The sequence below is a fragment of the Cynocephalus volans genome, chromosome 5 (genome assembly GCF_027409185.1).
Source record: "Cynocephalus volans isolate mCynVol1 chromosome 5, mCynVol1.pri, whole genome shotgun sequence".
NCBI lineage: Eukaryota > Metazoa > Chordata > Mammalia > Dermoptera > Cynocephalidae > Cynocephalus > Cynocephalus volans.
In genome coordinates this window covers 144,250,800-144,272,923 of record NC_084464.1, presented here as the reverse complement: position 1 = coordinate 144,272,923, position 22,124 = coordinate 144,250,800, and the positions used below count along the sequence as shown (strand labels likewise).

General features: G+C 38.0%; 1 protein-coding gene across 4 annotated transcripts in view; it reads right to left on the bottom strand.

The window, feature by feature from the left end:
• UTRN (utrophin) overlaps positions 1–22,124 on the bottom strand; it is a 473,290-nt gene that overhangs the window by 2,608 nt on the left and 448,558 nt on the right. For all 4 annotated transcript variants that reach the window (XM_063097714.1, XM_063097711.1, XM_063097712.1 and 1 more), the window contains 6 exons: positions 21,780–21,845; positions 13,118–13,276; positions 12,512–12,752; positions 9,736–9,844; positions 8,123–8,215; positions 3,136–3,158 (listed from right to left, as the gene is read on the bottom strand). In XM_063097714.1, coding sequence (XP_062953784.1) covers positions 3,136–3,158; positions 8,123–8,215; positions 9,736–9,844; positions 12,512–12,752; positions 13,118–13,276; positions 21,780–21,845 — 691 coding nt within the window. The remainder of the gene's footprint in view (positions 1–3,135; positions 3,159–8,122; positions 8,216–9,735; positions 9,845–12,511; positions 12,753–13,117; positions 13,277–21,779; positions 21,846–22,124) is intronic.

The window sequence follows — 22,124 nt, the reverse complement described above, 5'->3', positions numbered from 1 at the left end:
CAAACTGGGCCAATGCCACATAAGTCATGAGAGGCCTTTCAGGACACCCAGGAAAGACTCTCCGTCTGTCCTTGCCCCTTATTTGATGGAGGGCTTTGGCTCGATGTCCTGCTCCCCAGAAACTGTGCTCCTAATTAAGTTTCTGGAAAAGCTGCCCAAGAGGTCCCTCCTCCTCCCAGGTACGGCAGAAGCAGCAAACTCTTCTGACTCTTGCCCAGGGCCTGTTCTCCATTACTATTCAAATCTGGATTCTTCAGAAACTTGCTTCTATATTTTGAACATCCCACTGTCATGTCAGAGGGAGAAAACTTTCAGCAAACACTGATGGGGTGCCCCTGTATTCCAGGCATTGTGGTACTGAGGCGAGGCCCTCACGTGAAGCAGGTGTGAGAGATACCCCAACAATGCAGCCTCCTTCAATTCTATATGAGACAAGTGAGGACCATGGCAAATTCAAAGTACTTTGGGAAAAAGGGAAGGAGTGAGATTAATTTTACCTGGGAAAGGAACATACTGTTATATATTAATACTGTTAACTAAAGCTCTGGTGCTGATTCCTGTTGAAAGTAAAGGCTAAGAGGATTTTTTAAATGATTTCTATGTACTCTATTAGCCACATGAAGCAAATGGGTCTATTAAATAGATGCACAATAATTCTCATTTTAGGTGCCAGAATTCTAAAAATGTAAGATCATGCAATGTACACAGTAGTTTAACTATCCAGGGAAAAACATATTTTTCATGGATTTCCATTTACCCAAGATCTGGAAAATGAGGAGAAAAGAAGGAAAATGCTGAAGGGGAAAGAAATGAATAGAAAGAAACGGAGAAGGAAGGAGGAAAACAGGAAAGGGGTCTCCTGTGCTGAGTCACATGTTGCCCTGTCCACTAAGTTGCTGTATAACCAGGAACAAGTCAGCTCTTTTTAAACTCCATTTTTTTAAGTTAAAAACAAAATAGGAGAAGGTACCTAAGATCACTTTCTTTTTTTTTTTTTTTTTTTTTTTTTGTCTCTTTTGTGACCGGCCGCACCGCGCTCAGCCAGTGAGCGCACTGGCCATCCCTATATAGGATCCGAACCCGCGGCGGGAGCGCTGCTGCGCTCCCAGCGCCGCACTCTCCTGAGCGCGCCACGGGGTCGGCCCCTAAGATCACTTTCTGCTTTAAATTCTGAACAGTTTTGTCCTGTAAAATACTTGAGGATTGAAAAGAAGATTTTTCTCTTCCTTTCTTGGCCTCCATCACTCAGTCTCAACACCTCAGGACCATCAGGACTAAGTTCATCTTACCCTTTATCCTAGTTCTTAATGGGCCACCATAAAGTGCTTCAGACTCCTGGTCACCCTCCTTTCATTCCCTGTACTCTGTTCCATATAGAGATCTGACACTTCCTATTGTGTCACCATGTCCCACCCTCCCTAGTTCTTGAAACCCTTCGTCCCGTGCCCGCTGAATCACATGGTCCATCATCAACAAAACCCATATTCCCAAACTCCTCTCAAACTGCTGCCTTCACTTCATTGCTCTAATCAATATCCGAATCTCCCCAAAGACACAGCTTCCCCCATAACCCTCTCCCATATAACTTTTTTCTCCCATTCTCCTCACACACTGCCTGAGTCTCTTCCTAGGTCCTCCTTGAGGCTTTCAGGGAATCTTCTTTCTCTTCTTCCTAAAAACACCCCACTCTGAATCTCATGTTATCAGATTATCCCAACCTATTATGCATTCATCCACTGACCCCTTGGGTCATGTTCTCTCACTTAAAGAAGAAATGGCTCAATGTCAGCCACTTCAAAGCTATTTTTAAACCTTGGTGATTTCAACACCCACACAGATGATTCTTCCAACCCTCTGGGTTCTTTGAGGTTTTTTGACCCTCATCTCCAACTATCCCATCCTCCACCCTTCTTAGCTGCTCACTCTAAGATCCAATATGGATCATTAGCAATATGGACCATTGCAACCCCACCAACAGTTCAATTTCAATCATCCCACCTTCTGACAACCACCTCTCTCTTTTCAGCTTACTTCCGCTAGGACCCCAACTTCACCCATCCTTTGTATTACACTCCATTGATTCTCCCCTCTGTATTCTGTCTCCCACACCAGACATTTCCCCACTTCTCTTGCTACTGACCTTAAGAGTCTAGTTCAATCATTATAATCACTTCTTTGCTTCTTTCCTTGATGCTTTGTACTCACTTGGCCAAGCCACAACTTCAACTTTGGTTAAATGTGGTTCTCAATCCACTCTGGTGCCTGTGCTCATGAACTTGAATGTTGCTGGAAGGCAACACACAGCACTGCAGACTGGCCTTATGTTCAATTCATGAGTGGTACCTTAAGTGGTGGCTTTTAATGCTGGTCCCTCTGCTCTCCAGTTCTCCAAGCAGGAGAGTGGGTGTGACACCCCCCACTCCAACCTCACTCCCTACTGAAGTTCCTGGCTTCCGATTCACAAAGACAACATAAACAATCAGAAGAGGACACCCACTGGTCTTCCAGAAAAGATCCCAGCCCCTCTTGCCAATAAGACAATAACATAGGTTCACTGTTTCAAAAATATTAATAAATAAGTTCAGGAAAGAAAATGTTCCTCAAAGATCTACTGTGGCCTTGTGGCACATTATTACTACGAGTACCTGATGAGGAAAATACTGAAAGGCATAAGGCTATAGCTGCCAATAATTCCGAGCATATCAGTAAATGAAAAATTGAAACCCTTTCCATCTCAAAGTAACAAAAACATCTTTGTAGTACCAGTCACTTTTTTAAAGTCAATGTTCTATGATAGCTACGGTAAGTAGACATTTGAGAGAACAGTGGTCAGCCAAATCTATCCAGGGTGACTTTATATAGTACATAAGAAGCTGTTAAAAAGTTGTTAGAACACAGAAGATCAAACACATGGTATTTTTGGTATCTGGAAGAATGTGGCTTGGGAGACCCTCATCCCAGTCCCTGGGCCCCCAGACTGATGAACTGTCAGATGGAATCACCGAACATTTAAGTGACAAGCAAGTTTACTTATTTATGTGGAGAATAAAGTAGGACTAAAATCAGTGCTAGCTAATCTACTTACTCTAGGTTGCAATCAGTAACGATCAAGCCAATCAACCCATTAACTCTTACCTGTGGCCTGCTGGGGACATTTGCTGAAAGAAAAAACAAAAGATATTAATTAAAGGGAGTACCGTTCCTTTGCTGGTGCCAGCTTTCAGACACGGAGATTTGTAGAATGTACCACTCTGAGTAGGAATAGCCCAGCTGTTAAATGGATGCTAACAGGAAAATAAGATAAAGTCTTTTTTGCATCCTCCCCATCCCAACCCCCGGCTAAATGCTTTAACAAGGGCTAGTTTTCCCAGTTAGTTTCTCATATCCCATGTGATTTAAGACAAAAATTCCACGAAAAATATGCAAAACATACTCTGGCTCTCTCAAGTAAGTACACACTAAAAGCATTCAGTGATCACTTAGTTTTGCAAAACATCTGAAAATTTCCTATTTCAATCGTGCCATGTATTTGGTTTATGTTTCAGAACAGAGCAAGTTCTGTTTACTTTGCCAAATAGTACAAATTCTGGCCAAGGGGCCATTAGGAGTATGAGTCTTTGGTTTCTGCCACCCTTGGTCTGCCCTTGCCCCGAAGGCCAGGTTAGATAATGGCCAAATGCTTGCCTCAAGGAAAGGTCTGGTCTGGTTCTCCGCAGCCTTCTAGAAACTGGGCTAATAATAGTACCTTGGATGAACCCAGTTAAAAGCATTGGAATTGCTGGAATATGGAGTATATTTTGCCTTTGCATCCAGCAGTTCAATCTCTTCCTTGTTCCAGAGCCCATGACTGTGAAAATGATCTGGCAGGCTTTACAAGGGTGGCTACTATCAAATGGCTTCTCCAAGGCCTCTGTTTTGTCATCCGTGCTTTCTCTGCACAATCATCTCATGCTCAACACGAAGGTAAAAAAGAAAAGATCTGCTTCCCTAATAAAGGCAACATCTGTTCTCGATCAAATAAGAATTGCTCCTAGTCATCTAGCAGGTTGCAACCCTTCCATCTCTCGTTTTTTCTATGCTTAGTTAGGGAAAAAAAAAAAAAAAAAAAGACATCAGTGACCACATGCTGAGTGCCAGTAGCGTTGTGAGAAAAAAAAATCAGGCGTGAAGGGTGAACTTCCTGTGATGCCTGGAGGAAAAGTGTGAGCCCCAGTAGTTGGAGGTAGGATCAGACTAAAAGAAGCCTTTTCCTACCGGACATATAAGTTGCACCAGAGAAAAATGATAGACCTTCACACATATGTGAGATACACCTGGGGGGCCAGCTGAGATTCATCATTATTAAATACACCTTAAGTTTACATATGCTTTCTAAAAGAGGCAGAGTTAATGCTCGTCTTGTAAGTAACCAATATAATAAATAGCTAAACCTTAGACAGAAGTCTAATCCATTTTGCTTCTCACAATACTTTTAATTCTACAGCTTTTGATCAAATAAAAGGCTATGGGTACTCCCGTAAATAAATCATACAAATATATTTTAAAAGGAAATCAGGAAATCATTGCATTTTAGTAGGTTGTCAGTTTTTGATGAATGTCATTCAAGCTTAATAAACATGGGCAATTCACGGTGAAAATATGCCTATGGGTCAAAAATAATTTTAAAAGCATTTGTTGGTCTATCACCAAAAATTATTCAGTTTTACCAGTATCCCGTACATTCAAAGGACATAAATGAAAAAAGTGACAAAAAATTTTATACTAAAGAAGTAGTTACAGCAGTCAGTGGAGATTTTAGTATGTACACTGGTTATCAGGCAGCACAATTAAATTCCTTTCATTAACTCTTTGCCAGGAAGAGATGGAAATGCCTACCTCTCTGATCTGAAACGCAGTGTAAATAATTTTTAAAAAGACTTTAAAAGGCCATAATTCAAGGATGCTATAAGGACCAACTGGGATATTAATTCAGACTGGAGGAATCTGAAAGTGTATGTGCAACACTGTGTAGACACAGTTTTTAAAAATGTCATGTTAAAGTGAGCAATTCATTCAATTAGGATTTATGAATACATAGTTTCATTTTAATTGCAAGATTGCCAGGAGTGAAAATTCATTTTAGGCCATGCTAATTTTTAATCCACCAAGGATGAAAAGTCAAGATTAACACGCAGATCAATTCATTGTATACTGGTGACAAGCAATGTTAAAGCTCTCTTTAGTTACAGGGGCCCAAGGGATTGGCTTGGCATTGGGAGGGTGCCAATCCGATTTGTTTAGATAAATCCTCCAAAGGTGGTTAGTAAGCTTTGGGAATTATGAAGGCTTATTAAAATATTTGCTGGCTTAGCAATATAGAAGGGACAATAAAGCAAATGAATCCTGCAGAACCTTCTGAGTACTATCTGGAAAAACTTCAACAATTAAACCTTCCCAGTTAGTAATCACTCATTCATTCATTCGCTCTATTCAGAAACACGTATTGGGCACAGAGTCTATGGTACATACTGATTTCTATTCTGCATCAATTTTTAAAAGGTTTAATAACTTTAGGCAGAATTTAAAAATATATACCAACTTTATAAATAAGTCAGCTAAGCCTTTATTTTTATAGAAAGCTGTCCCTGTCTTGGACATTTTATGTTAAAGCAAAATATAATATTTATATTAAATACCAAGAACAGTAAATTAAACCCAAACTAATAACCGAAATTTCAGAAGCCAAAAATAATATCTATATTTTAAAGGAATGTAAAATACACTATTCATCATTTCTTACATGGGATGAACTTGAATTCATCAAAATAACACACAGCTAGTAATACTCATTCATAGAAAACTATAAATATTACAAATATTTGCAGATGTGCAAACTTATGACTGTGGGAATGTGGAGCCAGCTTCCCATTGAGGAATCTCAGGGCTCCATAAACTACCTCCAACACTGAGAATGATACAGGTGAAGAGGAACCAAAGCAAAGAAGAGGTTTAACCTCTGGGATGTGGGCGGCATTGAAGACACACAATCTTCTCAGGAACCAATACCTACAAATAGCTAATAAGATTCCCAACCAATAGGAATTCTGCACTTGCCTTTGAAGGGAGGTCATAACATGAGATGAACACATTTATCTCTTAAGATTCCTTTTTTGCTCTATTAATTTTAATTATATTCTGTTTTAAAACATAACACAGATCAATCTTTCACAAATCTAGATATCAGAATATACCTTGAGAAAGATTTAAGAGTAAGTACTTTAAAAATGGAACTTGTAAAAAAATCATGAATTTTTAGCATAAAATTTTTAATATAAAAATTATACATTTTATATTCATAGCAAGGCATTTACTGAAACATATTTCCCATCCTGGCTGTCACTGCCAACTGACTTTTAAATTGAAAATGTCCACCATGACATTTAAATAAAAACTTCTAAACTGTCTTTGATTTACAGAATTTGTTCTTAACTAATTATTAATATATTTAGGTGTAAGCAGAACTAACACGTGATTTTATTTAGAAATTTAATTTTGAAACTCTGGCTTATAAAGACTATGATGAGGTTTTATCTAGCCATTAGGTAACATAGAACTCAGAACCAAACCTCTAAAAAAGAAAAACTCAACCTTGAATTATAATGAAGGTAAAACATTTAATCTGTTCATCCATTACTCCCATAGTGGTTACTGAGCCTAGAAAATAAGCAACAATCTGACAGCATGTGGACATTGACTGATCCTCTTGAACTTTTGTGAGATTCTACAGAGCCAAAAGTGTGTCCATGTGTGCACAGGTGTGTGTCTGTGTTTGCCTGGGGGGGGGTGGTGAGTGTGGACTGACATGTAGTAAACATGATTTGGCCAACTTTGAGAAGCAGAATAGAAGCACCACAAATAAAAACCTGGAAAATGACAGATTTGCAAACACAAGGTACTTCAAAAAGTTTGTGGAAAAATAGAATTAAAAGATAATAGAAATCTGGGAGACAGGGAGGGGATTTGGGAAGGGATAGGTCACTTTCTGCTAATGATGGCATTTTGTAAACTGTAGAGTGGGATAAAATGAAGAATAACTTTCTTAAATGAAGTCAATATATCTTATTTATTTATACTCTTGATAACTGACATTATCTTTTCCTCATTTATGGTGGTATTTTCTGGGGAGATGACAGAAAAGGATGAAATGAGAAGCTATGCTTTATATAAAATCTTAGTTTAGTGACTGCGTAAATTTAAAATTAATTTGAAAGGAAATCATCCCCAAATTATAAATAACTTTATTTTTTAAAAAAAGATTATTTAAAATGTGATTGTAGCATCAAGTAGTATGGGCATGTATATAAAAGTAAACTGTTTCTGTTTGAAACAGCCAAAGTGTTTCAGGTGAGAGCTCAGCAGAAACTGTAAGGTGGCAAGATGCGTGAGCCAAAACATTTGGAAAAAATCAATAAGTAAGAATCATTATATAATTTCCCCTGGGATTTGAACTGTTATTATCTGGTTATTTTCTGGCTCTTGGTTGTTCACGTGGAAAAATTCATAGGGTCATAATCCGTGATGCCTTAAACTGTTGGGCCTTTACACAATGACTATTTAATTCTGTAAGAAAAGAAATCTGCAGGAGAAAAAAAAAAAAAAAGGAAAATCTGAAAATAATCCCTTTCTGCACCAGAATCTGATGACATCAGAGAACACTGTCTAAAGAAAAGAGAAGGAATTACATTAGAAAGGCTATTTTCATGCCTTCTTTGGCATGCCACTAAAAGCTCTTCTTTGAAGTAATACAAGTGTCTGATGATAGCTTGCATTGAAAAGGATAATTTCCTCTTAAAATCAGACTTATTATTTGATTTGTCTTCATTTTATCACTCCTAAGGCATATTGAAAAATCTCAAACAGTGAGATCATGCTGTCACTGCACCTTATGATGTGATGGTATCTAGGTTGAGCTTTATTTTCTTTGTCAGCATATATAACGTTCGCCTTATTTTCAAATACCATCCAATCCTGTTTTAATATCAGTTTTCATTACCCCACCAAAGAAGACAAAAGGCCACATTCAGAAAAAAAGAGAAAGGGAAGGAAGAAGCCTGGTGGTGGCATTATGGGCTTTGAGACTCACGGCAGCAAGATGGGAACGTGGTGTTGATCTGCTCCATGACATCCGTGAGATCCGTGTTGGTGTCACGAGGCAGGGCCAGAACATCCTCTCCTCCTGTGACAGCACAGAAAAAGAACAGACCTTCTTTTTTTTTTTTTTTAATTTTTATTTTGTCGATATACATTGTGGCTGATTATTGCTCCCCATCACCCATCACCAAAACCTCCCTCCCTCCTCCCTCCCCCCTCCCCCCCAACAATGTCTTTTCTGTTTGCTTGTCGTATCAACTTCAAGTAATTGTGGTTGTTATATCTTCTTCCCCCCCCCCGTTTGTGTGTGTGTGTGTGTGTGTGTGTGTGTGAATTTATATATTAATTTTTAGCTCCCACCAATAAGTGAGAACAGGTGGTATTTCTCTTTCTGTGCCTGACTTGTTTATATTAAGTGAAAGAACAGACCTTCTGAAATTAATGTCTAGGCTTTACCAACACCCAACTTCAAGAGAAAACACTACTACCAGCTTCTAAACATCAATGTGAAAAGAGTTCTCATTGCAAAGGACAATTTTAAGGAGAAATATCAAAAACATTTTTTTATTAATTTGTTGGTAACCTAATCTTATATACTTAAAATGTACCAGATGTTTGTGTAGAAAGAATCCACGCACCAGGGAAAAATACAAGACTGAAATATAAGTAATATAATCATATTATTTCAATGTATTAGTTAGAAATCCATTATTTTGCTTCACAAGTATTTTTTTCCTACAAGAAAAATATTCTACCAATTTCTTTTTCCTTCCTTCTTTCTTTTTGTAGTCTTTAGCATAGCATAGCTTATCCTGCCACAAAAGTATCTCATAAGATACTTTTTACTTTGATGTGTTTTTTAGTCTACAATAGATAGTCAAAATAATTCTCTTATTTAAAATAATTAAAATATTTGTATTTTAATTTTTCTTCTAATTAATGTACCAAAAGATACTCCACAAACAAATTAACTTGTTTAGTCTGTGGTCCTCCGTAGAACTTTAGAACTTGAATTTCATTGATAATAAAATATCATTCCTGAATGCCTAGTTTACAGAGTCAGTCCTAGCATCAGTGACAGGTCACTGTTCTGGCCCATGACAGGCTAGGTGAGACCTCAGATGGGACAGACAGGGCAGGATCTACAGGGACTAGGATGGGGAAAAGTAAATAAACGAGTTCCCGGGCCCGGGAAGAGAAAATTGTAATGTTTGGCATAATATTCTTTAGTATTATGTCCTGAATATGTACAAGTGTGAAATTTTAGAGACAGAAAATGTACTAAAAAAGAATCATGGTCAAAGTGAATAAAAATTGAATTTCTTGCTCATTCAAAAAGGAAAGAGCCCTCAGCTCATCTTTCACCAAAACTCAGTCCAATACTACACATCATATAAGTGAGTGTATTATAGCTTATTATTCTAAAACGTTTGCTTTTTAGATATTGCTAAAATGGATTTGCATTCATCTAAGACAAAAGAGAATACAAAACTCTTTTATGCCAAAAGGCACCAGTGTGTAAGAATGCTATTTAAAAGCAAAGACAAATAAATGGCAAAGCACAAAGCTGACTGGTCAGAGTAGCTGTGTCTTGGGGACACCCACCTGCCTGGTGGAGCTGTGGGCTGGGGTCTGGATCCAGCGAGGAGCTCAGTGCAGAATGCTGAGGTGAAGCCCAGGGGGAGACGCCATTGATCCGGGGATCAGATTCAGGCTGGAATCACATTCAGAGGTTGAAGCAGAGAAAGAATTTTTTAAAACATTAAGGAAAATAGTTTCTCTTTAACTTCCCTTCCCTCATCATGGGTAATTAAATCATGTAGGGCTCTTTGTCGTTAGGCATTTTCAAATACATTTGAGCATCAGTTGGGTGGGAGCCCCAGTACTTCACCTGTGCACAAGTGGCCCTTCCCTTTCTGTTTCGTCACCTTGAAGAACTCTCTTGGTTTTTACTGCAAGATTTATTTGTCAGTGCCATTTTCATCCCACAATTTCTCTCTCTCTTATTTTAATGTCAACAAAGTGAATTAGGAATGTATCTTATTCATCTTCCAAAAATTAGCATTAGGCTTCTAATACAGAAAATTTATCCAGTTTCAAAATCAGTTCATATTCAAAGACAATATTGGAGAGTGGTTAAGAGCATGATTTTGGATTCAGATGGCTGGGATTCCAGTTCCAACACCGTCACTCGGAAGCTGTGTAATTTTGGGCAAATTATATAACCTTCTGTGCCTCAGATTCTTTATTTGTAAAATGAGGATGGTAATAATAGTGCCTGTGCCATAGGGTTTTATGAGTGGGGTGATAAATTACTATTTCTAAAGCGATCAGAACAGTCTGACACCTAGTAAACACTTCGTAAATGCACTCACACAAATCTTTGAAATGGTGATGGATATGTTTTCCAAGTATATAGTCAAATTAGAAAGTGTGATCCACCGTATAGGGAATGCAGAAGCTACAATTTTTTGGATGAGAATTTTTCCATTAAATCTATACGAGGTGAAATTTGGTAGTTTTGTCAGTCTTTACTATCAGAGTTGGATTTTCTATCTACTTCTGGCATTCATGCTAAATCGTTAAGAGATAAGAACTCTACTACAGTCTGGGATATGCAGAGCCATTTAGGTATCTGTTATCTCTAAAAGCATTACTGCACAATTCCGAGGGCTCAGGAGCCATTATGCAGCTCCATCTAATGGGACAGAGGAAGTAGGAGGAGGTGAGGGTGAGCAGAAGAGCCTTAGTTCTTCTAAGAGCATCAACAAGCTACAGCAAACAAAGGTTTGGACACAGTTTTCATTCTGCGATGATCCTATCTATGCCCTAAGTTGTTAACACTAACACTTCATATTCTAAATAAGAGACTGAAAGAGAAAAATGTGTCCCTTACATGGGCACCACTTAGAAACTTCAAATTCACGACAATGTACTTTTCCAATTTATGTGACTGGCACTGAGTTAAGAATCAAACATTCTATAGAGCTTAACAGAAAGCCAGGCCTTCGGGTCATTCCTGGAAAACTATTATTTTCTAAAGATGCAGAATTCAGAGGTGCTGGAAGAAACCTCCCACAAGACAAATTCTGAATCGGTGATAGACACAGAGAAAAGCATATACTCAAACTATAAGAAGAGACTTATGACCCACTATATGAGTAATGCAGAAAGTATTAGTTACTGTTTTGAATGATTCTGACAATTAAAAAGACATTGTTTAATTAAAACTGGGAAAAGATGGTTTTCTAAAATTTGAGAACATATTGGCAAGAAAGTTGTTTCTGCTTTGAAGCAATAAATTATTTCTGTAGAAAGCCATTCCTATTATACTGCCTAGGGGCCCCACATGGCAGACGAGAGAAAAGGGCAAAAGATGACATGAATGTTGATGTCAGGGATTCTTCAAGAGAAAGGAGTTTCTGGCCCCCTTGGTGGGAATCTGCACTATATGTGCCTAGTGTAAAGACTTCCTTGTTACTAGTTCTGTGACATGGCTCGTATTCTTTAACTGCTATTTGTAATCAAATACTTAATTCTCTACAATGTGTTGTGTCTTTATTTATGATACTGTCTTGTATATGATACTATCTCGTTATGGTCTATAACAAGATTGAAGGCACCAGAAAAGCAGAAAGCACATCCAATGCTTATTTTATATCCCAAAGAACAACATTTTTCAAAATTGCAAGCTATTGTCCATTGATGAGTTATAAAATCAATTTAGTAGGTCCTGACCAGAATTAAGAAAGAAAAACAGAGAGAATAAAAATGGAAGTGGGGGAAGGAAGGAAAAAGAACAGAAAATAAGAGATGGCATTTCTCTATAAAGGTAAGTATTACTTTGTATTTATCGCACATGCATGTATTCATCATAATGGAAATTGTATTTCTTACCTTCAGGAAAGTTTGCAAACAACTGCCATAAAACATGGCCCAGTGTTAGGAAATAATAGTAGTAAATTAATAACCATTGGTTACTCAATTTCTTGCAAATAGAAAATAATGATTTCTAGAGTAAGCATTTTTGGTTCACTGGAAGAAATCTCTAGAATGCAGATTTCAGGTTACTTGTTATCTCTTAATCTCCACAGATGCTTCCCATATGTAATTTAGGCAGACATATGTCACAGATCTTTTTCCTCCAACTATTCAGACCCGAGATAGATTTCAGTGTTAAAGAAGAATGGAAAATTCCGTCATAAGCTGGTCAAACACATTTTTTGTCCCAGTGAGAGCTTAATGCTTACAGGTGAAAAAGGATTTCTAAACCAGTCGAAATTAACTATGGAGGTGAGAAATTGAAAGTGGACCCCACTACCTCCACTGACACCAGGACCAAGCCCCCAGGAGGTGGGACACTAAATTCTGCACAGCCTACCTGCTCCAACAGCTGCCGAAGGCGATGGAGCTGAGATTCCAGCTGCTTATTGTGATCTTCTAAAATCTGCATCCTAGCCTCCAGCCGACCTTTGTGCTGCCTGAGCAGTTTTGCTTCTGCTATAAGTTCTGAATCCTCTGACGTGTGATGAGGAGACACGATGGAGTCTGGAGGCGAACCCACAGGGAGCCCCCTTCTCAGATGCTGCTCCTTCAGTTGCTCATATTCCACCTGCAGGTTTCTAATAGACAAAAGGAAAAAAGGGAATTAACTACTGTGTATGTTGTCTGCTCTCCAAAATTGTCTATGAGCTCTAAATTTAGCTTGTGTTACTATTTCTACTTATGTAAAAACATGTATTAAGGGGATGACGAGCAAGCACGAATAAAACTGTAGCTTTAAGCAAGTGTTCTAATAGACATCATCACAGAACCCCCAGATGCTGCCATATATGCAGCCAGCACCCCAGCTTGTTAATATTCTCTACAACTTTGACTCTGCTGTGACTTCCTGGACAACAGTTCTGAAAAGAGAATGGGTTGGGGCCACATGGAACTTCATGTAAAAGAAAGGATGGCATATTTTCTTCTCTCAGGCATAGCACACCTTTGCTCTTCCTCCAAGTCAGCAATGATCCGCTCCAGTTCTCCACGTTCTTCCCTTTCGACTGACTTCAGGATCTGAGCTGGACTCTGTGGCTGGCTCACTGGGGACTCCCCTCCGAGCGTCTGGCAGTATTGCTGGATGAGGGCATGCTCGTCTTCCCTAGGGTGACAAAGGAAACAGACATAGAGGCTCACGTCTGGAAGGTAATAAAGGAAGTGGAAATGAGGATGACCAGGATGGTGGCTAGGCCGATTTGCCTTAGATCTCAGCGTCTTCATGACCTCCCTCTTAAGACACTATGAAAATACTCATCTAACAGTGCCTGTGTATTGTATACACCAACACTTTGTGCTTTGCCTTAGTCTGACAGCTGTATCTCACAAGCCTCAGAAGAGATATTTTACTCAACAGAGGAAATAAAAATAAGGCACGGCATTTAAACAGTTAATGTGGAAGATAATTATAGGCAAAATCTATCACTGAATGCCAAACAAGTAGATCAAAAGACTGTTAAAGTAAGAATAAGCTGATTTCACTGTGTTTAGCATTTGGTTGAAAGCAATTTTGAAATGATTTGTAACCCACAGGATGAGGTTTATACTCCTTATGTTCTTTTATTTAAATAACTCAGCACAAATTATAATGATAGATATTTATAAAATATCTGCAGATATTTTACTTGATATTATCGGCAGGCTATGTTTAGGATCAATCATTCAGCATTAAAATAAGAAACTACATTTAATTCATTTGGCTTCTCCCATTTTTCTAACTACATGTTCAGTGAACTAGACACATAATAATGTGGTCAAATCTAATGATTGACATAAGCTGGAGCATAACAATGTAGACAAAGCTGATATGTTTTGGGGAAGAAAATGCTTACTAGCAGGCATTTCCTGGAATCCTTTTTCTTCCTTTAGGAGGGAGATCCAGTTAGATCTCCTTGTAAATGTGCAAATACCAGATCTCCTGGCTCAAATTAGCAGAAAGTCCTGCTACGGAATACCTTTAGCAGATTGCATCTGGTCTGTTTTGGTGGCTTTTTGAAATCAAATCCTGGAATCTCTGGATTTATAAGACAGGGCATCAGAAAAACATCACTGTCAGAGCATAAAATGAGCAATCCCATAACTGAAGCAGCTCTCCTCTGTGAAAAGTGATCTGTCTGCAAATATCCCCTAGAGACCTGTTCTGTTGCTCTGGGGTCAGAGCATGTCTTAATGCAGCCAGAAAGAACCTGGTGCATGGCACTGGCAACCCTGGACCTCTCTTGGCTTCACCCAGGCCTCATGATGACTTGTGCCCTTGACCTGATTCATAATGCTTGATACTGGGCAGGAGCTCTCATTGTCATGAGTCTGATTTGAAAATCCAACTCTGCGTTACTGCAGTTTACTCTGAAAAAGAATTCTTAGAAAATGTGTGTTCTGAGTACTGAGATCAGAGAGAGCTGATGAAGCACATGAGGAAAATGAGTCCTATGGTGTCACGCTGCCAAACAGCCAAAGTGCAGGTTCAGATGCACCGCTTGTGGATTCGTTTGGTTTTCTTTATCAATAAAACTTCCCCTCTTCTTCCTCCCCCCAGATATACATACACATAGATATGTATATGTATGTGTGTATATACATACAAAATAAAGGTCATACACTTTGCTTTAGATCACAGTATAAACATAATACCTATCCTCACCTTCTTGCTTTTATCTAATGAATTTACAACCCACTTAGAAACTGGAAATAAGGAATACGATGGAGTAAGCTATGGCATCATCCTTTGATTCCCTTTCCTGAGAAAATGCAGCATCACTGAGAAATAAAAGAAGGAGCCTGTAGAATTCCATCCATGCTTGCTCCTAAGTTCAGCAGGATGAGGAGAAAAGGAGAGGTTGGGTACTGTACCACCGCAAGGAGCAGCATTTGAAAGCAGATCCAAAAGCTCCTAGTTTGCCCATGTAATTAAATCAAACAGAAATTGGGCAGGGAGATGGGAGGTATTTTCCTGATAGGAAGTAAATGGCCAACACCCTAAGCCTGACTGCATTCTGAAGAGTCCAAAGCAGGCTAGAGGCTATGGAGCAGCACACTGGAACACCTATTAGCTGCTACAGATCACAAGTGATGCCTGGAGGTACATCCCCCAGTGCATGTGGAGAGAGAGGCAATAAAAGATAAAAAGTACAGATCCAACAAATGGACAGGACAAATGAACAAAGTATAAAGGTATAGTAGATATAAAATAAGGTAATAGCAAAGTAAGAGTACAGCAGAACATTTCGTAAATATTTCTCAGGCTGAGAAAGATCTGAGTGTAGAAACTAAAAAGACCAAGTACCCAAAAAAATAAACGACAAAAAAAGGGCCGGCCCGTGGCTCACTCGGGAGAGTGCGGTGCTGAAAAATAAACGACAAAAGGAAAACATTCATTTATATCCCAGCAAAATTTCTATTTTTAAGGATAAAGCATCACAAGCAGTCAGCTAGAAATCAAAACAAAACAATAAATCATTTGCAAAGGAAGAAAAAAGTTTAGTCTCCCACTCTCCATAATATTAAATGTCCAAATACAATAAAGCAATGTCTTGAATCCTAACCCAGCCATTCATATGACCAGCCAGATCATTAATCTGTACAGGAGAAGCACTTTACCCATATAGCAAAAGAAAAAAAGAAAAAAGAAGGATAATGCAAAATAGAACAAAAGCAGATGGTAACCTCAGTGGTTACAATAAATAAGAGCTAAGCTGATTCTCATATTGGTTAAAATATTAATTATATAATACCTATAATAATACTAAAAAGAAATAATGAAGACTGAAAATATAAAAGTTAAAAAAAAAGAAGTTATATAAGAACAACAAGAAATAAAAGAAAACTTGGGTCCCATAAGCTACCTGGACAATTTCACAGCCATGATTTGACCATGGATCCTGGCATGGACCGCCTCCAGTTTCATAAGGTACCATTAGACTATTTATGCCTTTAGGACACTGATGCCAGTGCCTGACCTCAGGGATTAAATTTAGTGCTTAGTATTGTTTTAAAGACTAGGGGACTGACTATCCATAGTGAAACCAGTTGAAATTAGATTTGAGATGCATTTTGTTGTCAATATTTACATAGATTCCTTTCTTTGGGGAAGTTGATGGGGCTTAACATATTAATATCATCATCACCACTATCATTACATTCTGCATTAAGGAATCTAGAAGAGAATTAAGGCAATTTTCACAAAAATAATTTAAAAATCTATAACGTATAATTTTTTAGTCTTAAGTATTTTTCACAGATTATTAGGCCTAAAATTAAATATAAAAATAGACACATTCCAGTTTTTAATTATATATAGTAAAAACCAAGAGCACTCTCTTTAAATGCAGATACTGCATGAGGTACCAGATGAGGGTCATTAAATGTCAATAGTGTGCCTCATGCTAAAATTTAAAAGGTTGCAAAAATATAGGCCTGCACCAACAAAATACCATTAGATGGAATATAATTATACTGTGTTTAAGTCACACATAGTAAATACTATCTAGATTGCAAAATTAGTACATATCAGATGACAAAAGAACTGTGATTCATTCAATGACCTTTTGAGAGTAGACAGGACATAAATAAAAATAACAATAATTTCCTTCCTTTTGAGAATTGTTTTGTTCCAGGCTTCAGCTTCACAAACAGCAATGCCAGTGCAAACCACAGCCAGCCTCCCCGTTTGATCCTTCCACATAAAACAGTTTCACCCAAAGGCAGATGACAGCATGAGACATCCTGATAGCAATGGCCAGGAACATTCTAGGTCCTGTCCCTTCTTGAGATGTGGTAGCTCAATTTTTCCTTCGAAGATACTTAGTACCCTTAAAATTAGTGCCCTTTTAAATTGTCCAGAGTTGGACTTCCAGAGAAATAGGGAGCATTGAGAATTGGGTCAACATGGGGTAAGAAAACATGAGATAGGTTTCTATTCTAGGCTGGGGAAGTAGCAGCCCATGACACATGGAGGTGCAACAAATAATTAACCATCTTCATGGAAGACGAAAGCTGTGAGGGTCAGGGAATTGCTTCCACAGACCAATTTAAGGGAAAGAGAAAGGCTCCAACTGCAGGTAGGATGGGTACTTCTCAGGACACGAATAACTAAGAGAGCCTTGGACAACTTAAAGAGAGAGTTCAAGTTAAATCTCAAAATTCTTACCTGAAAGCATAGAACTTTCTTTTATTGCCAAATGTCACATGGCTGAGGTCACCCAAAGCCAAACTTAAGACACTAGTCATGCGGGTTGGTGAACTAGAAAATCTTCTAAACTGAAAACCTAGTCAGGTTTCAAATGTGAAGCTGGGGCATGGATGGAGAATGGGCAGGATCAGGACAAGGACCGTGATAACCTCCAGGAGGACTGGATGGATCTGCAGATCAACAACAAAAAATTCCTAATCCCTTGACGTTGGCTGCCTCAAGACATAGACCTGAGAATGATGCAGAAGAGCCAAGGCTGTCTGGAGAAGCCACCAACCTCCCAGTGCTGAAGCTGGCCATACTGGTAGGGGGTCCTGACAACTGTCGTCTACTGTCTCTTGGGTTGTACCATGATCCTACCAATGCTGGAGCTTTAGAAAACTTCCAGGAAAAGGCCAGAGTGTTAGAGTATGTTGCATACTTCCCACTACTACAGTAAGGATGAGAAACAGATGCTTGTCCTCGGGGGATCGGGAAGTAAAATTTCCACCAGCAACTTGTTTGCAAGCCCAAGAATTAGGAAGCGGATCTGCCATCACATGCAGACTTTGAAGACACTCAAACCTGGCAATCTCACAAACAGTTGTGCTCCTCTGCGGGACCCAGAGTGCCAAAGGCCACAACCAGCTGTCTCACAGTAGCCCAAGGGACATTAAATAACCCAGCCTAGTAAATGCAAAGGAAGGTATGAATTCCGGGTGAGACCTATAGACAAAAAAATGGTTTTTATTTTCTGAATGATAGAGATTCTCAGAGTAGAAAAAGGAAACTTTTTTCTGAGTCAGGAACTCAAGGGTAAACATAATAACCCAAAAGGACAGACTCCACTGTGCTAGTTTAAATATCCTGGGTGCTCTGTGCTTCAATCTGTATTTCACAAACTTCAATAACTTTCATGTCCGCCTTGTAAATGCTGCCACATCCACATACCATGAACTATGAAATGTCCTTAATTGACTTTAAATCGGGATACCCTAATTTTTACTTGTTTCATTATATACAATAACAGCCATAAAACCATTCATTTGACCTGCTTCTTAAACATTTCTTTAATATACCTAAACATATTACTATTAAATTTGAATAAGTTATCTATTATCTCATACACCCCTACTTTGAGAAAAATCTGCCTGAAGTGATACAAAAATATACTTTTTTGCAAATAGTTTAAAATATTTTCTCCCTTTAATTTTCTATAATTCTCAAGGAAATAGAATATACCTGTATACCTAACCATAATGGCATCTGGGGGTAAGAGGGGGATGAGCTACCTGGGGGCTGGGGGGGAGGCCAGCCCTACATTTTCTCCACTACTTGAAGAAGGTGCTTGGAGAGGAAACAGCACCCATGGGGGAAAGCAGCCCATGTGTTCAGGCTGCCACCAGTGGCACCGCAGCAAAGAGAGCAGCAGCCCACAGCAGAGGAAGGGGAAACCCGAGTGAAGCCTCTGTGGTCACAGAGAGAGTTTGGGAACGAGCAGTATGTACTCCCATCCTCTCTTCCTAAGTATCCTCAATACAGGTGACTATCAGGGAGACGAGCAATTACCCTTGGCTATATGAAGGAGACTTTTGTTTTTTTTACTCCAAACTAGCTAAACAGTAGATTCCTCCTTTAATAAGTTAGAAAACAGTTGTTTCACTTGGTGGAAAACAGATGGCCACATATATAAGGTTATTGCCAAGTCAGAAATGGACAGCGATGAGAAAATATTGAAAGCCTACTATGATAAGTATTTACTGTAGTAATACATATTCACCTTGTCAAGTCAATAATACTCATTAAGATGGGAAAGTTTAAATAAGTAAATATTATACCTTTAAATCAAACCAATGGATTTTAGGTCCAGAGTAAGACTACAACAATACAGACTGCCTGTTAGCATTCTCACCAGAATAGAGAATTACTGCAAATTTACAGGAAAAGAACCACAGTATACACAGTAATTCCAACTGTTAGAGAAAAAAGAACCTCCACCATTGGCTTTAACAAAATGAGATTCATTAATATATGCATTAAGGAAATTTTAATGCACCAGTAGTAGCTGGCAAACAATTTCTTTGAAATTGTTATACATTCTTACACTATTAAATTGATTCCTCCATATAAGGAAGATTTTGATTCCTTGCCTTTTCTGGCACCTTGCAGCCACCCTCATTCCTCTATTTCCAAAGCCAGCATCATGGCACCTGAAAATCTCTTCCCACCTGACCTCTGTTTCCATCATTACATCTTCTCTGATGCTAATTTTCCATCCTGCCTCTTAAAGAGTTTCCTGTGATTACACTGGGCCTACTTGGATAATCCAATATAATCTCCACGTCAAGATCCTTAACTTAATCACATCAGCAAAGTCTCTTTTGCCATGTAAAGTAACATATTCATAGGTTTCAGGGATTAGGACGTGGACATCTTTGGAGGGCCATTATTCTGTCTATCACAAATGCCCTCACCATGTTCTTCTCCTGTAGGAGCACTCATTTGTCTCCCTTCCACCCTGTAAGATCCATGAAAACAGTATCTACATCTGTAGACCCACTGCAGTACTGGGCGCACGGCAGTGGAGTGCTGGTAAATGCTTAACAACAGGTTCTCCAAAAGATAAATAAAAAGGCCTTGATTTACAGCACTCACAATTTCTGTGGTTTAAATACTTTCGTCCTGGCCAATTTCAAGCTATTGACTTCACTGAATGTGGAGTTGGGATAAAATACACAGCCACATACCACCTTACAGATAAAATAAATAACCCCAAGGGCATAGACAATAGCAAAATAATTAGGGCATAATGAGTTTTGAGTATTACTTTTTAAAATCTAATTTATTTAATTGTAACTATATAAACATATATAAATCAATTTTAAATAAAGGATCTGTTTTACAAACAGCTTATAAACTTCTTGAAAATTTAACAACTAGCTCTGACAATTGGCTCCAGCACACCACTGCATGGCAGGTATATAATAAATATTTGTTGGATGTATGGGACAGAAGAATGAGTAAATATATCTAATGATAGTATATTAAAATGCACTCATCTGTTAATCATCTGATTATTTTCCTTTTCCGAAATATGAGTGCTGAATTAAAAAAAAATTAGTGTTTATTCTAATTTGAAGATAAGATGTAATAAATTTGAGCAGTACATTTACTTTGTTCACAGAGCATGACAAACACATTTTAAAGCAGTAAGATTTTGGTCTTGTTATTTTCTATTTCCTTTAATTCTTTGGCTATTGTCAACTTTGATGGAAATTATGCTGATTTAGGAGATATTCAAGACACACACGAAATTTAAGTTAGGTTAAATATGGAATAAGCATTATAACTATGCTATTATCTTGATTTAGGAATTGTTCTACATTCATAATATATAAATAATAATGTATAAATTACTACTGTATTATTGTCAAGTATTAAGATGCTAACCGTTGAAATTTAAAACTGAAAAACCTCCTGAAAACTTTTATTTATAACCTTAATGATAAATAAAACAATTTTTAAAAAATATTGAAGGGATACATCCTATATTAGAGTGTTTAAGGTATTTCACTTGGCTCTTTCCACAGTTTTTTTTTTTTTTTTAGCAAAAACCACTCAAGTTCTGTGTTCTACAACTTTTCTGTCTACCTTACAGCTCCTCATCAGATCCAAAGCACAATGAATTTTACACAATTGAGTCTTTTAGTCATCATCCACAATTTAAAATGTGAATTCCAAGGCAAAAACAAAAATAATAAAAAATGAAAAGTTCCAAAAGCAAGATGACACACAACACAGAAAATCAGAGATAAAATATTTGCCAAGAAAGTTTCACCACAAAGTTGAATACACACAAATCGGTTAACTGCAGATAAAATATTTGGTTAGAAAGCTTTTTAAAAGGTATTCTAAAGTCAATGAGGCTTTTCCTAGTTTCTAATAAAATAAAATATTGGCAGGCAGTTAACATTTTTCAATGATGGGTGGGGAATATATGTCTAAACTTGTGTGGGTCAAGGCTGCTAAATGCAGACATTGTGCAAAAAATGTAAACAAGCAGAAGGAAAAGGGTTTTATAAAAAGGGCACAGATTCCGTGGAATTACTTTTGTTATATTAATAAGAAATATGACACAAGTGGAATAAATATATATATACCTGTTATTATAAATAAAACAATCTGATTTTCCTGAGCCAGATTAGTTGACCAATGTAGAATTTTTTTTTTCACTAACTTACATGAAACTAAGTAAATAAATACATCTAGTCTATACTACCATGGTTTGAAAGCATAAAATCTATGTAGACATTTTTGGAACCACAGTTATCAACTTTGATTGGGATCAGCATTCAGAGCCACAGGCAATGAAGATTATTTCCGACAACCATAACACAAGAACTGGCCGTCCCAGGCAGTGCTAATTTCAGGATTTACTTACACACTTCCTGTGGTAGAGCTGCTATCAGTGAGAAAAGACCCATTAGTCCTTTCCATCTGGGCCAGTCTGAAAAACGAAAATGAGGTTAGATAACGTGACCTCGCAGGACACAGCTAATAGGAAGCACAGCCTCAGACATTCTTAAATTGTCAAAATGCTGACAAAACATAGAAAGGTCCATATATTCTAACAAGACTGCAAAATTAAAACATCTAACGTTGAGTTACACCTCTGCCTCCACTGCCTTAAAGCCTGTAGGCCTTTATGTTACCTGTTGTACAGACTCCTAATTAGCTGACCTCACAGCGCTGCTCCCCTAACCCCTCCAGTCAGTCTTCTACCCTG